This window comes from Ichthyophthirius multifiliis (assembly GCF_000220395.1).
Source record: "Ichthyophthirius multifiliis unplaced genomic scaffold scaff_1120509250973, whole genome shotgun sequence".
NCBI lineage: Eukaryota > Ciliophora > Oligohymenophorea > Hymenostomatida > Ichthyophthirius > Ichthyophthirius multifiliis.
In genome coordinates this window covers 1-19,320 of record NW_004086324.1, presented here as the reverse complement: position 1 = coordinate 19,320, position 19,320 = coordinate 1, and the positions used below count along the sequence as shown (strand labels likewise).

At 17.0% G+C, this 19,320-nt stretch overlaps 4 protein-coding genes across 4 annotated transcripts, besides 22 other annotated features; 3 read left to right on the top strand and 1 right to left on the bottom strand. All coding sequences in view use genetic code 6, as the record gives it.

The window, feature by feature from the left end:
• Positions 1-643: 643 nt before the first annotated feature.
• On the top strand, positions 644-1,787 carry IMG5_122330 (hypothetical protein; the record flags this gene model as incomplete). The annotated part of the gene is made up of 1 exon (XM_004032397.1): positions 644-1,787. A coding segment is annotated over one exon (1,144 nt), but the record flags the coding sequence as incomplete, so codon positions are not given.
• Positions 1,788-2,666: 879 nt separating this feature from the next.
• IMG5_122320 (hypothetical protein) lies at positions 2,667-3,567 on the bottom strand (the record flags this gene model as incomplete). The annotated part of the gene is made up of 3 exons (XM_004032396.1): positions 2,667-2,759; positions 3,355-3,423; positions 3,556-3,567. 3 exons carry the CDS (start codon positions 3,565-3,567, stop codon positions 2,667-2,669), a joined length of 174 nt encoding a protein of 57 aa, XP_004032444.1.
• Positions 3,445-3,538: a microsatellite.
• A 743-nt stretch (positions 3,568-4,310) lies between the features above and the next one.
• Positions 4,311-4,350: a microsatellite.
• A 1,144-nt stretch (positions 4,351-5,494) lies between these two features.
• Positions 5,495-5,548: a microsatellite.
• Positions 5,549-8,051: 2,503 nt separating this feature from the next.
• Positions 8,052-8,095: a microsatellite.
• Positions 8,096-9,465: 1,370 nt separating this feature from the next.
• Positions 9,466-9,509: a microsatellite.
• Positions 9,510-9,990: 481 nt separating this feature from the next.
• Positions 9,991-10,030: a microsatellite.
• Positions 9,992-10,031: a microsatellite.
• A 602-nt stretch (positions 10,032-10,633) lies between these two features.
• IMG5_122310 (hypothetical protein) lies at positions 10,634-11,159 on the top strand (the record flags this gene model as incomplete). The annotated part of the gene is made up of 2 exons (XM_004032395.1): positions 10,634-10,783; positions 10,841-11,159. The coding sequence occupies 2 exons, from the start codon at positions 10,634-10,636 to the stop codon at positions 11,087-11,089; spliced, it is 399 nt and encodes a 132-aa protein (XP_004032443.1). The 3' UTR covers positions 11,090-11,159.
• Positions 11,160-12,411: 1,252 nt separating this feature from the next.
• Positions 12,412-12,441: a microsatellite.
• Positions 12,433-12,484: a microsatellite.
• Positions 12,485-13,396: 912 nt separating this feature from the next.
• Positions 13,397-13,455: a microsatellite.
• Positions 13,448-13,520: a microsatellite.
• A 488-nt stretch (positions 13,521-14,008) lies between these two features.
• Positions 14,009-14,057: a microsatellite.
• Positions 14,058-14,294: 237 nt separating this feature from the next.
• On the top strand, positions 14,295-17,514 carry IMG5_122300 (IQ calmodulin-binding motif family protein, putative; the record flags this gene model as incomplete). Its single annotated transcript, XM_004032394.1, has 4 exons — positions 14,295-14,571; positions 14,679-15,925; positions 16,340-16,438; positions 16,529-17,514. The coding sequence occupies exons 2-4, from the start codon at positions 15,277-15,279 to the stop codon at positions 17,512-17,514; spliced, it is 1,734 nt and encodes a 577-aa protein (XP_004032442.1). The 5' UTR covers positions 14,295-14,571; positions 14,679-15,276.
• Positions 15,037-15,082: a microsatellite.
• Positions 16,275-16,346: a microsatellite.
• Positions 16,291-16,346: a microsatellite.
• Positions 17,515-17,567: 53 nt separating the features above from the next.
• Positions 17,568-17,632: a microsatellite.
• Positions 17,569-17,632: a microsatellite.
• A 1,254-nt stretch (positions 17,633-18,886) lies between these two features.
• Positions 18,887-18,923: a microsatellite.
• Positions 18,892-18,921: a microsatellite.
• Positions 18,924-19,061: 138 nt separating the features above from the next.
• Positions 19,062-19,123: a microsatellite.
• Positions 19,124-19,235: 112 nt separating this feature from the next.
• Positions 19,236-19,320: a microsatellite.
• Positions 19,272-19,320: a microsatellite.

Below are 19,320 nucleotides of genomic sequence, written 5' to 3'. Positions count from 1 at the left end.
TTTATAAAAAAAAAAATTATAAAGTATATATTAATATTTAAAAATAAAATAAATATCCGCGCTTAAAACTTAAACCTTAAAAAAAAATATATAAAAAAAAAATGTAAGAAGAAGACGACGATTTTTATTAATTTGACGACATTTTTGAAAAAATCCCTTTAAAATTCCAAACTGAAATTAAATCTTTAGCCCTCCAAAACAACATTTTATCCGACCCTAAAAAAGCTGAAACCTGGACATCTTAACTAGAAGCAATTTTATATAATAAAAAAAATAAATTTGAATAAGGTGAATATGAAGAGTTTAAAAAACATGTTTTAAAATCTAACCCTTAAACATAATAATCAGCTCTAAAATAATTAAAAACAATACAAAAAGCAGATGCTAAAATATTCGATATAAAAAACATTACAGTATAGGAAGAATAAGAAACTCCCGACTAGACTATACTTTTGGAAAGATTTACATATAATAAGCACCTTCCTACATATGAAAAAGCTTCAATATAAAAAAAATATACTATAAAAGACAATTTTATTTAATAAAATAGGAAAAATAACTAACATTATACCCAAATAAAGGATATAAAAGAGAAATTAATATAAAAAATATAATAATATATAACTTTTTATAAAAAAAATAGCGAAGAAGTTTTAATAAATGAAGATTTAAATAATTTCTAGAATTCTTCTTAGATTAAAGTTGTGGGAAGAATTTCCTGTTTAGAAAAAGGCTTTTCAAATGAAACAAATTTAATTCTTGAAATTGACTCAAAAAACTACTTCCATTTAAATTTTGAAAACGAATATTTTAAATAGGAAAATATTTTCATTTTCCCAAACTAAATCTTAATGTTAGAAGGTTTTTTAGAAAATAATAGAAAATACCTAAATGTAACCGAAGTTCACCCTTATATTTGGAAAAATATAACTTTCTAAGAAAATCAAGAACAAATTTTTGATAACTATCGAAAAATTATTATCTCCACTGGACCTTTTTCTCCTAAAAGTACCTTTAATTTTAACGCTTTTGATCTCCTTTTAAAAAAAGCCAAAGAAATAAAGGTTTCAGCCCTTATCTTGCTAGGTCCTTTCCTTGATATAGAAAATCAAGTGGTAAAAACATCCGATTTAGGTGCTGATTTATCCTTCGAACAACTCCAAAACTCCCTCTTTGAGCGTGCAGCAACCTCATTAGGTCCTAATGTTCAAATAATAGTAATCCCGAGTACTAAAGACGTTCTTTCGTTTGAAAATATACCCTAATAACCACTTGAAATTCAAATATCAAGCAATTATTAATAAAACATAAAAAGTTTTTCAAATCCAGCTTATTTTGAAATGGATGAACTTTCTTTTTATATAGGAAATTCGGATATTGCATTAAATACGTATATGGGATCTTTTTCTAAAAATAAAAAAAACTAAAATCCTATATAGTAAATACCTAATGTTTTCGAGAGTATTTTTTCACAAAAAAACCTTTATTCAATGTATCCATTTTTAGACTAAAAAGACCCCAAAAAAATTACTGAAAATATAAATTTGGAAAAAATAGGAAATTTCGATGTTAATTTTGACGTTGAAAATGAGGATTTCCCAAAAATAGTTATTTCTCCGTCTAATTTGCCTTGTTTTGCCCAAAAAATCAATGATACAGTAGTAATTAATCCCGGATATGTCATAAAATAAGAAACCAAAGGCAATTTTGCAGTATTGACGCATTTTGAATGCAATAATAATATCAGAATAAGCCAAAAAATAAAAATTGATTTTTATACTTTATGAAAAAATAATTAAAAAAAAATATATATATATATTTTTTATATATTTTTAATACAACACAAAATATAATATATATATTTCATATATCTTTAGTAATTTTAATATGACATAATAAATATGATTCTGGTATAGTATTAAAATATTAATCTCTTAAAGGTACTATTCTATATCCTTATCTTATACAATTAACAGGTACTGAATACCATCCTATAAGACTATCATATCTAGTATTTATAGCTTAAAAAATAACAAAAGAAAGTTTCGGTTCATGAATAGCAAATTTACACTAGAAATTAAAGGATGGATTATAATTGTTATTGGATACTATATCAGTTTTATATACTATTTTATCCTAATAATACCTCGGAATATCATCTAGAAAAATATTCTATTTCGAGTAAATATTTTACTAGTTCTAATTCTATAATGGAGATACAGGTTATCTTAACATAACTTCTATTTAAGGATCGACTTATTCTCCTTTTATTGACCTCAATTAAAATGCCGAAATGATTCCTATTTAAAGGATTATATTATTAGTTTCACTTACACTCTCTATACTTTAAATTTAATAACCAAATTATAGTTCTTAAGGTTTTAAAACATAGCCACTTCTTTCTCTCCCGTTTTATTAAAAAAACGAAAAAGTTAAAAGCGAAGCTTTATCGAAAACATGATGATGATTCATTAAAAACTAAACTCCCTATTATAAAGGAATACATGGGTCAATATTTATACAGTCTATTTTTTTTCCAGAAGGAAATAACTTTAGAAAATGAATTTAAGTAAAATTTTTTATTTCGCACATTTTTCGAGCCGCAGAATTCAAAAATATCTGCTTTAAATCTTTACTTTCTGGTATTTATTATAGTTCATTTGTACTCAAACCATATATTTCAAACAGAGAGCCGACCCCGCCAAAAAATTTATCCTATAATAGTCCAAAATACTTCTCGTAAGAGTTTAATTAAAACACTTTTTTATAATTTTTTATATGCAAATATATTTCATCAGGATAGTCTTTATGAGAAAATTACCTTTAGACACTTTTTCTTTAAATACTTTCGTTTTCTTAATAATTCTCGTCATTCCTGAATGAATCGATAGTTTAATTTTCAGAATATTTAGTTTCTATATGTGATTTAAACTTCAGTTGGTTTAATGATTAGGGAGAGTTAATAATATCAGTTCCGAAGTTTTTAAGGTTTTTATTTTTATATCTTTCGTTTTTTTCATCCTCGCTTATAATTTACAAAAGCTCCTCATCGATTTCTTATATTAATTTTTATTCTTAAATAATACTTAATTAATGAAAGTCGGAATTTAATTCATCATTTAATTTAAAAGGAAGCCTTCCTACCAAAATAATCTTTCTTTTTAGTTCATTAGGTGAGGGATATTATTTATATTCATAATAATTATTAGGAATTATCCACAAATATAAAAATAGAATATCTTCAATTGCTTTTTTAACATTTAATAAAACTTCAGTACAACAATGTAAATGAAGTTGTATAAAAAAAGGATAATGGTTCACTTAAAATACATAATTGACAATTAATTAAAATACATCTTTTAATAAAACACGAGAATTTAATGTATAACCATATAATACTACTGGCTAATAATCTTCACCATCCTATAATAATAATTGAAATAAATATTATAATATATATATATATATATATATAATATATATATATACATATATATATATATATATATATATATATATATATATATATATATTTATAATTATATTCAAATATACCCAAACATCCATTTCTATAAATCTTACTCCTTTACTTAAAATATAATGTATTGGAAGATATTTATTTTCAAAATCTATTTTATATTATTCTTTTTCTTCTTCTTATATTTACATTACTCTTTCTAAATCAATATTACTTGAATAGAAATTTCTAGCACTATTTATATAATAATCTGTTAATGGTTTATCCATATTCTATATTTGAATATTAAAAATATTTCACATTTTATATAATTTTTAATTTAAATACCATATAGATTTTCATTTTTTCAGGATTAAAAATTGTATTTCTTTTATTAAAAATATATTAGCAAAATTATTTAAATGTAATCATATCTTAAGTACAATTTTTCTCGATTACTTTTTCTTATAATTTTGCGAATATTTCTTTAATTTTGGTGGTTGTAATATCTTCTTTTTATTAATAATATAGAAATCTTTTGAAATCCGAAACATCCATCTAATTTTAATTTTCTTTTTATATATAATATTTAAAAATTTATTATAATTCTTATTTATAATTTAATTATTCAACTAAACTTGCCAAATCTTTAATTTACATTTTCATTTTTTTATTTTTTTATTCTTCGTCATTTCTATAATATAATTTCTTTGCAAAATTTATAGAAGTATGTATTTTATTCATCCTTAAAAAGTCTAAGAAATCCTAAAAATCATACATTTTTTAAGGATTAGTATTCTAAAGATTATCAATTATTTCTTAAATATTTTAATTATTAGTTTATCTATACAAATAAATATATATATTGAAATATAAATATTTAAATATATATAAAATACTGAGCTTATTCGATATAATATTTTATAATAACATTTTAAAATCCTTACCATAATAAGTCTCTATATTCTTAATTTTCAAAAATTAAAGTAATATTTTTCTTTTCTTACATCAAATAAACTTAAAGTGTATTAAAAATAGTTGCTTAATTAATCTCGAAAATTTCTGGAAGAGAAAACTAAGTTCCTTCCTTAACATCACTTATTTATAATAGATTTACCTGAGTAACTAATTCTGATTTATTATGATGTATTATATTTATGATTAATTAATTTTCTAAATTTTAATATATAGTCACTAGTTTTGGGAACAAATCTTTATTAATACACATATAACATTAAATTCCATATGTAAGTCCATTTATGGCATTATTTATTATTTTTTTTGGTAATTCTATTATTTCTGAGTTTAAATAAATTGTTCTTTCTCCAGGATTTTAAGCATATATTTTTTTCTTTCTATATTCAAAATTTAAACAATTTAAGATCATCCCTTATCTTTAAAAAGGCGAAGCATCTCCATCAAAAAAAGGATCAATTGGATGTTTAATATTGATTTTTAATTAATTTATTTTCTTTATTTGATTTTCATAATCATTCATTTTTTTATTATTTTAGTTTTTTTTTTTTTTTTTTAAAAAAAAAAAAATTCGGTTTAATATAAAATTGAAAAAACATTATATATCTAACATATATATATTTAATTTTTTTCAATTTTCTATAATTTTATTATATATTCTCTCTCCTATTTAAATTTAAGAAATGGCTCGTGTTTTTCCTGTTGACAATAGATTAAAATTACTCCAATTATTCGTAATATTAAAATATTTAATTTAGATTCCCATTTATTTTAATATTTTATCTCTAAATTTTCTCTTTCCTATAACTGTATTATCCTCTTATTGATATGAATTTCCCAAAATTTCAATATCTATATATTTTTTACTTTCCTTTATATATACTAATATGTCTAATTCAAATATATTTATTTTCAAATTTGTGTAAATTATAAAATCTTCACTTTTTTAAATCATTTTTAAGTAATTTTTTAATGAATTAATACATATTTCTTCCTATAAATTCCTAAATTTTCCATTATTTTTATTTTTTAAGCTTTTTTCAAAAATATTTTTCAAACAAAATATATATATATATATATATATATATAAATATATATATATATATATATATATATTTAAATAATTTTTTACATTTTCTTATTAAAATTTCTTTATTTTTTCATATAAAACACTCTTTAAAAAATTTTATGGGAATAAATTTTTATGAAAATTAAAAATATACAAAAAGAACAAAAAAACTTATTAATTTTAATAATTTGTTAAATTTTTACAAAAAATCTCACTATTCTAACATTTATTTATTAATTTTTTAGTATTTTAAATATCATTTACATCCGTAAAACAAAAAAATTAAAACTATTTAATAATTTATGGATTTTCTTAAATTTTAAAAAGCTCTTCAATTCTATTATCTATAATTTTATAATATAAAGTTTCACAAACCTTCCCTGTAAGTTAAAAACTATTCAAAATAACATTTACAAACTGCCCATTATTATTAATTTCTTAAACTTTCTCCAAAAAAACCTCATGAAAAGCTCCTAAAAACTTATCATTTACAATTCCATTTTGACAAAAGCACTCATATAAACTAACACATTAATTTAAATTAAATTTTTTAATATTATAAAATACATATTCTTCATATTTTTTAAAAAAAAAGTAAATTTTTTTACTATCAAGTGGAAATATTTTCTAATATTTTTTAATAATATTATTAATACAAAACAATCCTACAATTAATCCTTTATATTAAATTTCCTATTGATCTTTTTTTTCCATATTCTGCAATAACAAACCTATATTTTATTTTGTAAAAATCTCATTTAAAAAGCTTTCTTTGAAAACAAATTTAGTTCTATATATTTCACTGTCTATAGCGTGAAATTTCTTTATATATTTCTCGAATTTTATTAATATTTAATTATGATTTAAACTAAAAGAATATTTTTCTGATAAAAATATAGCTTTTTCGAAACCTTTTTTCCATAGATTTATATTACTAATATTCATATATTCCATTAAACATAATATTTAATTTAATTTCTTTACATTTTCTGTATTTTATTTATTTATTTAATCCATTAATTTATCTATTTCTTATATAAAATTTATATATTTCTCATTTATTTAATCACTTTTTATTATTTCTTCATATTCTTTTTATAATAATTTCTAGTCTTTTATATTATTGAATGTTTGCTAAAAAAAAATAGACCGTTCTTATATTTTTTAATGCCAAAACTAACTCTCTTTTATTGATTTTAATTATTCTTCAGCTTTATAAATATCCATTTAGTAAATTTCATTTATTTTATATCTTTAATATTCTTTGTTTTTCATAGTAATATATTTATATATATTTTTAAAAGTAGATGATTTCATTTATATATTTTATAATATCTATTGTTTATATAGTATTTTATTTTTACATTCTAAATTAATTTGATATATATATATATATATTTAAAAAAAAAAAACTACATATATTAAATAAATATATATTTAATTTTTTAAAAAAATTAATAATTATTTATCCTATATATAAATATAATATTTAAAACAAAGCCTTCTTATTTTTAAAAATAATAAAAAAAATATGAATAGTTTAAACAATAGTAATAGTTCTGAAGCATACACAAACAATCAAAGCATAATGAACGAAATGTAAAAATAACAAAAAAGGTAAGAAAATAAATAAATAATTTAATATAAAAAAAGTTCTTCTTATTTAAACAGAATGAGAAATAATAACGAATAAAATTGTTCATAATATGCAGCTTATAATGTTTCTTAAGAATTATAAGTAAGTAATAACAATTTATCCGATGATTCAATTATAATAGACGAGGCGATGATTTTAGAATAAGTTAGATGTAGCGAAAATGAGTAAGAAATGTAGTAATTTTTAGAAATAGATGAACTTAAATAGTCATATTTAAACCCGAATTACCAATAGTTATATCTAAGTTTAAAAAAAAAGAGCCTTTTATTAATGAAGATCGCTAAGAAATATATAAATGAGCAGTAACAATGTGAGAAACTCGAACAATAAAATGCCAATTTAAACGACCAAATAATTTTATTAAAAAAAGAAAATTCTTTACAAAAATAATATTTAACAAGTATTTAAAAACTATAAAATATACTATTATATAATGACGAATTTTAAAATAACATCAATAATTTAAACTTTTAAGAAATTTAAGAAATAGAAAAAAAATAAAAGGATAATTAGATATAATAAATGAAAAAAAAACACTATAATATTTAAACTATAAAATTAAATTAAAAATAATGAATAAAATAAATTATGTATCTTATGTAATAATAAACCTATTAATGTATTATTTAAACCATGTAATCATGCCTGTACTTGCTTAAGCTGTTCAGAATAATTAAATAATTGCCCTATGGATAGAAGATAAATTAAATAGATAGAAAAAATTTATATAGGATGATTCATTTTGTTATAATAACAAATTTTCGATAAAATTAAATTTTAAATTTTTAATGATTTTAATTAATATATTTTATAATAATGTCTTTTTTTAAAAAATATTTATTTTAAAGTAAATTATTACATTATTAATATAAGTAAATAAAAATAATAAATAGATATATATTTATAATTATATATATATATATATATTTATATATATGTCTTTTTCTTTATACACATATATATAATTTTAATTTGTAACCATAAAGTATTTTTATTATTTAAATTTTTATTTAGAATAAATGTAATTAATAAAAAACATAAAATATATATATTATATTAATTTTTTAAAACACATTTAAAAAATAAAATTATTATATATATATATATATTCATAAAATAATTTAATTTACATTTGAATCATATTTATTATAAAGTGTTATTTTTTATGTTTATTTTCATATTAATTTATTGTTTATATATATAATAATATTAACACAAATATCGTTTAAGTATTTAATGTAAATATTAAACAATTTTCTAATTAGCTTTTTACATTTATGTAAGATATATAATAGATAATTACATTAATATAATTTAATTTTTAATGCAAATATAACATAGAAATATTAATTAATAACTGAAAATTCTAATATCATTTAATTTATTATTGAATTAAATTATATTTGATAATTATACTAGATTAAATAATTAGTGGATTAAAATTTATTCATAAATTATAATATCTAATTTAAAAAACTTTTAAGAAATATTTTATAAGTAAAATAATTTACTAACTTAATAAGTTTTATTTTTATATCAAATTTTTAATTATAAATAATATCAATTTTTTCATGTAATTTTTATAAAATTTTTGATAATTAATTACATTTATATTCTATAAAAAGCTTTAATTACAAATATATTTAATACAAAAATCAATTATATAGAAATTTTAAAAATAATAGCTTTAGGAACTTTAGAACATTATTTCATTATTTTTAGATAAAAAAAAATATTAAAGTAAAGCAATATAAAAATTGAATAATATTGAGAAAATAAGAACTATTTTATAAATAAAAATCGAATTTAGAAAAAATTCAAACAAAAAAAGGACTCTACCAAAAATTAATTTAGATTTAAATACACAAAACAAAAAATGCTAATAATCAAAAAATTTTGTTAAGTAAAATTATGGATAATTATAGCAAAAAAAATGCGCCAAAAATTTGTCTATTATAATTAGATTAGTTTTTTAAAATGCCATAATAAATAAATAAAATGAATTTAATTACAATGATCCATAAAATGTTAATATAGATCAGATTGAAAATAAAAATAAAATCTAATATAAATATATAAAAATAAAATACAAATTAATTTAGAAAAAATAAATATTTTATGGACAAAAATATAAAAAAAAATCAGAAAATCAAATATATTCAATATATTTTAAAGATAAAAATAAAAAACTAATTTTTTTTTTTGAAATATAAATAAATTTATAATTAAAAGTAAATATAGATTAATATATATTTAAGATATAAAAAAATTTCTGAAAGTAATATATTTAGGTAATTTTTATGAAATTATTTTTTATATTTATTTTATATATTTTTTATATTAATTTATATTATAAATATTAAAATACATTATAAAAAATCAAATATTTAATTATTTAATAGAAAAGTTAATTTATTTTAAAAATCTAAGTTGTACCTTATTTTAAATCAAAAATTTAGGTTCCTTTAGAAGTTTTTTATTGTCTTTGCAATGTTATTTAAAATTTAATTATTTTGTATTTAAACAAGATATATAATTATTTTATATTTATAAAAATTACTAAAATTAAAAACAAGAGATAAAATATAATTTATGTTTTAATGTATTTAATTTAAATTTGAAGAAAAATTATTTGAATTAAATAGAGTTATTAATTTTTTTCAATATTACCTATTTTTTATTAATGAATATGATTTTCTATTTGTTACAATATATAATATTAATCTTCAATTATTAAATTTATTTTATTTAGCTATTATTTATTTGACGCATTTATTTTACGCATATAAAAAAAAACATTACATTATTATTTTAATTAAATAATATTATATCAAAAATCAAAATAAAAATCAAAATCAAAAACAAAATAAAATTAAATTAAATGAAAGATGAAAATATAAATATAATTAAAAATAAAATTTTTATATAAATATATATATATATATAAAAAAAACTAAGCCTCAATTTATAAATAATATAAAATATAAATCTATATAAATATCAATTTATTTAATATTATAAAATATTTTAAAAAAATGTATTTTTAGAAATTAGAAAATAAAAAAATAAAATGCATTTCAATAAGTATTTATTTAAACAGAATTGATTTAAAAAAGCAACCTTATATAACATTATATATGTTAAAAAAAAACTTTATATGTTTAAAAATAAAATTAAATCGTTAATATTATATTTATATATTTTGTAATTTAATTTTAGCAAAAATATATTTTTATTAAATATTTAATATTAATTTTTTTTTTTGGTTATTATAGAATGCACTATTTTTTATATGACGTTATATTTTTTTAAATACATATCAATCACCTATCTTTATAATATAAAATAAAAACATTCTAAATAAAATAATTTAATTCTCCTTATAAATAATATAAATAATTTAAAATAAAATAAAATTAAATTTACTCTTTTTTTTTTTTTAAAAAAAAAAAAAAAAAAACATACACTTATATAAATGAAAATTATTGAAGAAATCTAACAAGAAGTTGATAAATAAATTATGCTCATAGATCCTAATGCTAGAAGAAAATACATGAAAATTTCAGATTCTTTAAGAAAAGAATTATTTGATTTGGTTTACTCTTAAAATAAATCACCATTTGAAGTATATATAATATTAAATATTACATTAACAATTTATATTATTATTTTTTTAAAAAAGGCAGCTAAAATATTGAATATTAATTATAATTCAGTCAAAACTATTCTGGCTAACTTTAAAAATAGAAACGTTTAAAAAACTAAAAAGAAAACTTAAGTATTAAAGAAAAACATAGTTCTAGTATATCCTAATAATAACTAAGAATTATAATATTAATAAATATAATAAATCTAACAAAAATAATATTGGGATCTAATAAGATTCCACATATTTAGAAATCTTTTATTTTAACAATCTTAAATTTATTGATCTTATATATTTTTTAATTAAATAATTTTAATGTGTATATGTATTTATATATTTTTTAATCATTTTCAATTGTTCAAGATTTTAAATATATGTTATTTGTGATATACATATACTATTTTTTAATAATATAAATTAATAATTAGTTATTATATTATAATATATCTAAAATTCCAAAGAAATATACTTTCTTTCATTAAAATAATTTACAAATATATAAATATTATTTTTATTTTTGTATTTTAATATTTCTTGATAAAGTTAAGTTTTTTTCATTAAGTAAATTGAATTAAAAAAAACTTAACTTTAATTTATACGTGTATAAAATGTATAAAATAATTCATAAATTTTTTATAATTATATACGTTACTAAAATTATTTAAAAAAGTAAAAATTACTCTTGAAAAATTATTTTTATATATCTATTTTAAATAACTTACTTTAATTATGTTTAAAAAAAATTAAAAATCTAATTTTATATTTTTTACAATTTTTTATAATTATATTCTATGTTTATTTAACTAATTCCTTTTAAAAATAGCAGTAGAAAAAAATATATATATATAATTTTAATAATAAATAATTTATATACATTTTACTTTTAAACTATTTTTTACAAAATTAAAAAAAATACAATTTAAAATTTAAGAGGTTTAATTAGATAAATATCTAATGAAATTTTATATTAATAATCATTTTTTAATAGATTTAAGTTTTTTATCTTAAAAATGAAAAACAAAACACTTAATGATAAAAACCACTTCCTTAACTGAAATAATTTTCTTAAAATATTTCTGAACAAAAATTTCCCCATTTACACCTCTTACCCTATTAAAAAAAAAGAGTTTCTATCTCCTTAATCTATAAAATTACCACTAAAATACTTAAAAATACAATTTAAATTTCAACTCAGACAATTTATTCAAAATATATTAAAAGTTCCGCTTTTTAATTTTTAAAAATACTTGTAATAAACTTGATTTTGACTATATTATCATAAAAAAAAAATCACATATTTGAAAACTTGATGCATTTAAATCTATAAATTAAATGTATGCACTTTAATATGAAATCATATTTTTTGGTTATAAATCATATAATAATTAATTTAGAGTGCGAAAATACAAAAATATGTATGATATATATTATAATACTTTCACTGTAATATTAGATAAAAATCAAGAATAAAATAAAGGATATATTTTAATAATAATATCCCTATTGATCACTTATTTAAATTATATAATAATGGCTTTATGTCTCGGTTTAGCTTATCATATTTTATATTATTGTTCTAGTCTTATGAATAAAAAATAGATAAATTCTAATATTATTATTTTTTAATATTATATTTTATAAAAAATTATTATTTTATCATTTTTTATAAAAATTTTATTTAATTAAAAAAATAAAAATGGAAATATATATTATTATATTTTATTTATTATATAAATGATTTTTTAAAACAAATGTATTATCAATAAAATTATTCATTGAAATACCTTCTTTTTTTGAATATAATAAATCTGATTTTAAAAATATAAGAATTTATAAGAATAAATTATATTAAATAACTAAAATATAAAAATATTCAAATTTTAAATTATTTTTTTTAAATAATTTATGTATATTTTTAAGTTAATAATATAAATCAATAAAATTATATCCTTTTTAAATTCTATAAAATAGAAAACTAGAAATAACTTTAAATATTTATTTTATTATTTAAAATTTTAATAAAAGCAACGCTTTAATTATTTTTATTTTCTTGTATTAAATATTTTTTTAATAAAACAAATATACAAAGAAAAAAATAAATAAATTAATTCAAAAATGAATAACAATATAATAAAATAAACTGATTGTTTAAACATAAATTTGAATTTAAATATTCATGAAAATTTAAATTTTCCATTAAAAAAATGCACAATAATATAAGGCAGAAAATTAGATTAATTTAAAGAAGTTTCTATAAAATCTCGTCCATAAAAAAGTATTTAAAATAATAAAAAATAATATACATTTTTTTTTTTTTTTAAAAAAAAAAAAAAAAAGAATAATTTCCAATATCAATAAAGACAAATTACTAAAGTTTGAAAATAAATACTAATATTGAATAAAAGAAAAATATTTAATATTAAGTAATAAATATTCCTTAATAAATAAAAACATAAACCAATTCACCAGAAATACAAAAAAATATAATTCCTCAAAAAACAAAATCAGTACATTGTGAAATAATAAAAGGAGTACTTTAAAATAGTAATAAAAATTTACAAAAACCAGTTATAAAAACTAAAAAAACACGCACATTAAAAAAATCAATTTCAGAAAAAAATTCATTCAAAAAGATTAATTTAGAATAAAATACATAACAATAATAATAACAATAATAACAATAATAACAATAATAATAACAATAATAATAATAATAGTAAAATTAAGACTAAAATAAAATAAAAGAAGTAGAATTATTAGTATAATAAAGTGCATAAAATATAACAAGTAAACCAATTTATATAGATTAATTCAAATTTTTAATTTAAAATAAATAAATTAAAGTGGAAAACTAATTAAAGAAATAATAAGAATATGAATAAAAAGTGAAAAAAATAATCGAAAATGAATAAAGAAAATTATTAAATAGTTAAATAAGAAAAGATAATTTAATAAGATTTTGTAAAAGTCTCAAAAAAAATAAAAGAAAGCTAAGTTATCACAAATTTGCCTGGGGTACAAATTAAAAAAGAATAAAAGAAATTCAATAATCTAAACTAGAACATTCATGCAATATTTAATAATATTCTTTAAATATAATTAATAATAATTAAAAAAGCTTAAAAAAAAACAATCGTAGAGAAACTATCGGTTTAAATAATTTTAATGATTCTTTTATTAAAAAAGCAATTTAGAGTAAAAGTTTATATAAATATTTTTAATATATAAAATTTTTTAAAAATAAATATTTTTTTTTTATAAGTTTATAAAAGAAAAATTCATTAATAATAATCAATTTCTTAAAGTTTATCTAACTAAAATACTGATTAAAAAAGTAAAATAAAATAAAATATTTATATGTATAAATATATATACATTAGAAAAATAAAATTTAATAAATAAATAATAACAAGAAATAAAGCTTTTTATGATTTTAAAAAAGAGAAAAATGGAAGAAGAAAGTAAGAAAAAACAAGAAGATATAAAAAGAAGATAAGAAAAATTACGAAAAAACCTAATAATATTAGACAGAGTGATTAAAAAAACTAAATAAAAAAGCCTTCATTATTATAAAAAGAATGATGATTATTAACAATAATCTGGCCTAGAATAATAATAAGATAGTACCTTTTTACAAAATAACTACTATTCAAATATGTAAAATAAGAAAAATAAGAAAAATAGACATTTATAATCAACAAATATGAATTTTTAGGATAATTTTGAACTTTTAAATAACGAATTTAAAAAAATGTTTAACATTTCAGGTAGTTGTACGTAAATATTATAATATATATACATATATATATAGAAAATTAAAAAAAAAAAAAAATGAAATGTATATATGAATTTTAAATTAAGTACAAAAAAAAAGATTTCGATGAAAAATATTTACTAGAATTTTCAGAAACAATAACCAAGCAAAAATAAAAAACTAAAAAAAAAAAAGTAAAAGCTTACATTGCTCAAATAGTGCAAATAATATCAAAAACGGAAATAATGTTTAAAAATTTAACCCTAATTTGATAAAAGAAATTCCAGTTAATGATATTTTAAAGGAAAAAACAAACGAATTAAAATAAAAATTCCTTAATATTAATGATAGAGTTTCTTAATTTAAATAAAAAAATTAAGACTCAAAAAAAGATTTAATTAGAATTAATTAAAACCAAGAAAAAATAAATAAATAATAAGAAGAAAATTTATCATAATTATAAATCGAAAGAAACTATAAAAAATAGCAAAGTCCATAAAAAAAAAAGGAAATTCAATAAAAAACCAATGAAAGTCCAATAAATAGAAAATCCAAAATAGAAAACGAAAATACTAAAAAAAACCAATAAATACTAGAAATTCCTTCTAGAAGAAAAAACCTAGAAGAACAAAGCTTGACTAAAAAATCTATAGAAAAAGAAAAAAACCCAGAATATTTATTTGAATTAAATTACTAATAAATCCAATAACTATAAGAAATGCTCCAAAAAGGTGACTAAGATGACCCTGAAATTCAAATATTATAGGAATAGTTATTCCTTTATGATGCTGCAGCTACAATAATATCAAAAGTATTTAAAGGCTATTTGACTAGAAAATACTTATGTATACTCCTTAAATAATAATATGAATCGGGCGATGAAGAAGATGAAGTTTTTGATGAGAATAATTATTTGGAAGAAAATTAAATTGAACCTGATGAACTTTTAGAAGGCAATAATTTAAATTTTAATTATATATAATAGACTAAAAATATATAGGAAATCTAAAAATATGACCAATAATAATAGCTAAATGAATATACAGAAAAACCCAAAGAAAAAAATTTAGAAGAAGAAATAAAAAAACTTAAAGAAACCAAAAAACAATAATTCGAATTAATTAAATAACAACTTAAAAATATACAAAAAGACTCCAAATTAACAACGGAAGTTAATTAATAAATTGAAAATTTATACAATTAATTAGAAAAGGAAGAAATATTACCATAAAATGATAATTTTCTTTTAAAAGAAGACTAAATAGATCAAATAATTTTCAAAAGAGAAGAGGTTATAGACTCAAAACATTAAAAAGAGCTTGAAATAATCCAAAAACTACACGAAAAAAACCATATATCCCCCAAAAGTTATTAAAATAAATAATTATAGCTTGAAAAATGGGTATCTAAAGAAAAACTATAGTTAAAAAAAGCACATTCATAAATCGAAAAAGGAATGCGTACTTTTGCCGAAACTATAAAAAAGACAAAAAAAGACCAAATTTTTATCGACTAAATAAAAGGCTTGAATTCTTCGAAATTCCTTTAAAGTTTCGAAGAAGATTAACTAAAGAAAATGTTTTCGTTAAGATCAGAGAGTGAACATTCATTAGAAGATTTAAAAGACGAAAGAAAATCTTTTGAAGAACTCTGCAATTTAAGAACTCCTTAAGAAAATAATTAATAATAAATTAAAATTGTCGATATATTTAAATTAAATAATTATGATAATAAAATAAATAACATAGAAAATAATAAATATTATAAATTAAATAATATAGAAAATAACATAGAATGCAATATTGAAAGTACTAATAAAGCCCTAAATTAAATTGTAAATTAATAAGATATATATCCTAAAGAAATAGAAAACATAAACTGTAAACCATATGATATATAAGAATATAATTTATAATAGAATAATATTATTACAGATCAAAATATATAAAATAATAATAATTAATAATAAGGTTTAGAATATGCTACATTAAATTATATTAAAGATTATTTAGTAGCCTTTTCTGAATATATAAAAGATAATTTTAAAGACGAATTCTTATCCAAAATAAACATCCCTATAGGAATTGACTCTCTCGAATTTCTTAAAGCTTTCAATTTAACCGAAAACCTTGAAAATTCTTCACAAGAAATATTATAAACTCCAATATATCCTGTCATAAAATACATATAAATCCAAAAAACAGTAATATCGGAAGAAATATTCCTAAACTTTAACGAAATTTTCAATAAAGATAATAATTTATTATCCCAAGAACTCATAGAACTCGAAAAGTTCCATATGAAAATGACGTTTGACTGTTTTAATGAAGCATTAGACTCTATGAGGCCTTTTGGTTTAAGAGGAAAGCCACTACCATGGAAAATAAATATTAACAAGCTCTGTTCTATAAAAATAACTTAAGATAACATCGAAAAAATATTCGGTTTAGCAATAGCCAAAGTATTAAAATGGGGTTCATCTTTATGCGGTTTTATTCCTGAAAGAATAGAAAGTCCTACAGGAGAAATTATATAAATAGACGATGATTATTTAAATTAAATAAAAGAAGATAGATTAGCCTAAATGCTTGAAAATGAAGTACTTGAAAATGAGGATAAATGGCTTCTTTATGAAGATGAAGAAACTGATGTTTAATTAGAAATTTCAGATGAAATTTTTAATAGTTTAATATAAGAAATAGTTGATTTTATAACTGGAAATAAAGAAGAAAATAAATAAATGATAGATTTATAATAAAATTTAAATATTTTTTAAAATAATAATAAAAGTTGTGTAAAGGCAGTTTAAAATTTAGGACTTTGCATTAAAGATTAGCAAATAGATTAGAAAATGATTGATAAGTAAATTTTCTTGATAAATATGTAGTCATAAAATATTAATAAATAAGAAATTATATAAGGAGGTTCATAAAAAGATTAAAATAGCAGTTTTTGAAAAATATTTTTTAGGATAAAAAATAATATATTATATATAATTTTTATTTTTTAAATATAAATATAAATAATATATATATATATATATATATATATATATATTTAATATATATATTATAAATTATGTAATAAAATTATCTAATTTTTTATAAATAAAATTATTTTATTAATGGGATCAGGAAATACGAAATAAAAAAATTAACATAATATGAATTATTGGAATATACAAATTTAACAAATCTTACTTTTTAATAAGTGCAGAATCTTCATATTTTTTTTAAATAAATATCCTCTTCAAGTAAAGATGATGGAGTTATTGATTTAGATGAATTTTCATAAGCTTTAAAAGTGAGTAATTAGGAAGTTTCTTAAACAATATTTAATGTATTTGACATAAATAACGACACTGTAATTAATTTTCGAGAATTCGTACTTGGAATGTCTAATTTAATAAGTTCAAATTAAGAATTTCAGATTAGATTTGCATTTAATTTAATTGATCAAAACAATCAAAAAGTAATTAACGTGCATTAAGTATTTTTATTTCTCAAAAAGATTCTTGAATAATTTCCTTTGGTTAAATTAGAAGACTAGATATTAAAAAAATTAGTATATGAATAATTAAAAAATATAAGAATTAATTATCCCAATGAAATTCTTTCTTCAGAAAAAAAGACAAATTTAAACAATATAGATAAAAATACTTAAATTAATGAAGATTCCATTAATTATGTTTAATTTAGACTTTTTGTATTAAATACGCCTTATATACTTAAATGGCTATAATTAGATATGGAACAATTAAATAAAGGGGCCCAAATTTTAAATAAAAAATGAAACCTATTTTGTTTTACTTTTTTCTGTATAATTTTTTTTTTATATATATATAATATTTTTTTTTTATTCAAGGTCATTATATTTATTAAAATGCTTATTAATATATTTTTTTGTAATTTTCTAAAAAGTAATTAGCAATTTCATCAACTTTTTAATTATTTTAATTTTATACTTCTATTTATTATGATTATAGTTCTAAATATCTTAATTTTAATTCAAGTTTTTTTAGTTCTCGTCTTAAATTATCATCTCTTTACATTCTACATTTAACATATTTATCAATGTTATTTGAATGGTTATTCTGACAATATTGAATAAAACTTTTAGATTAATTTTCTAATTAAATAAACATTTCAGATTTTAATTTAGTTAATTCAATAGAAAAATTTTAGAAACTATTATTCATATTGATGTATATAAAATAATTTTATTATTAATCAAAATATAATATTATTTATTTGTATATATAATGTTTAATTAAAAAATATATTTAAATAAAATACTAATTTTAAATTAAGATTTACAATAAATATAAAAATAAAATAAACTGAAATGAATAAAATGAAATGAAATAGATTAACATTTTTTAAAAATAAAATCGTTAAGATATAATAATTAAAGAATAAAATAACAAAAATTATGAAAACGATATATATAATAATGTATATATAAAGTATTATAATTTATAGTATTTTTTAAAAAAAACTAAATTAAAAAACAATATATATAAAATAGATATAAAAAAAAATACATATATATAATAAAAAAAAAATCTTTTTAAAATATATAAAAAATAAAATAAAATAATAAATATTAATGTATATAAAAGGAATAAATATTAAAATAAAATTAGAAAAAAATTAATTAATAAAATTTAAATTGAAAATATAAATAATTTAAATAAATAAAATTATAAATAAGTATATATATATATAAATATATATATATTTATATATATATATATATATAT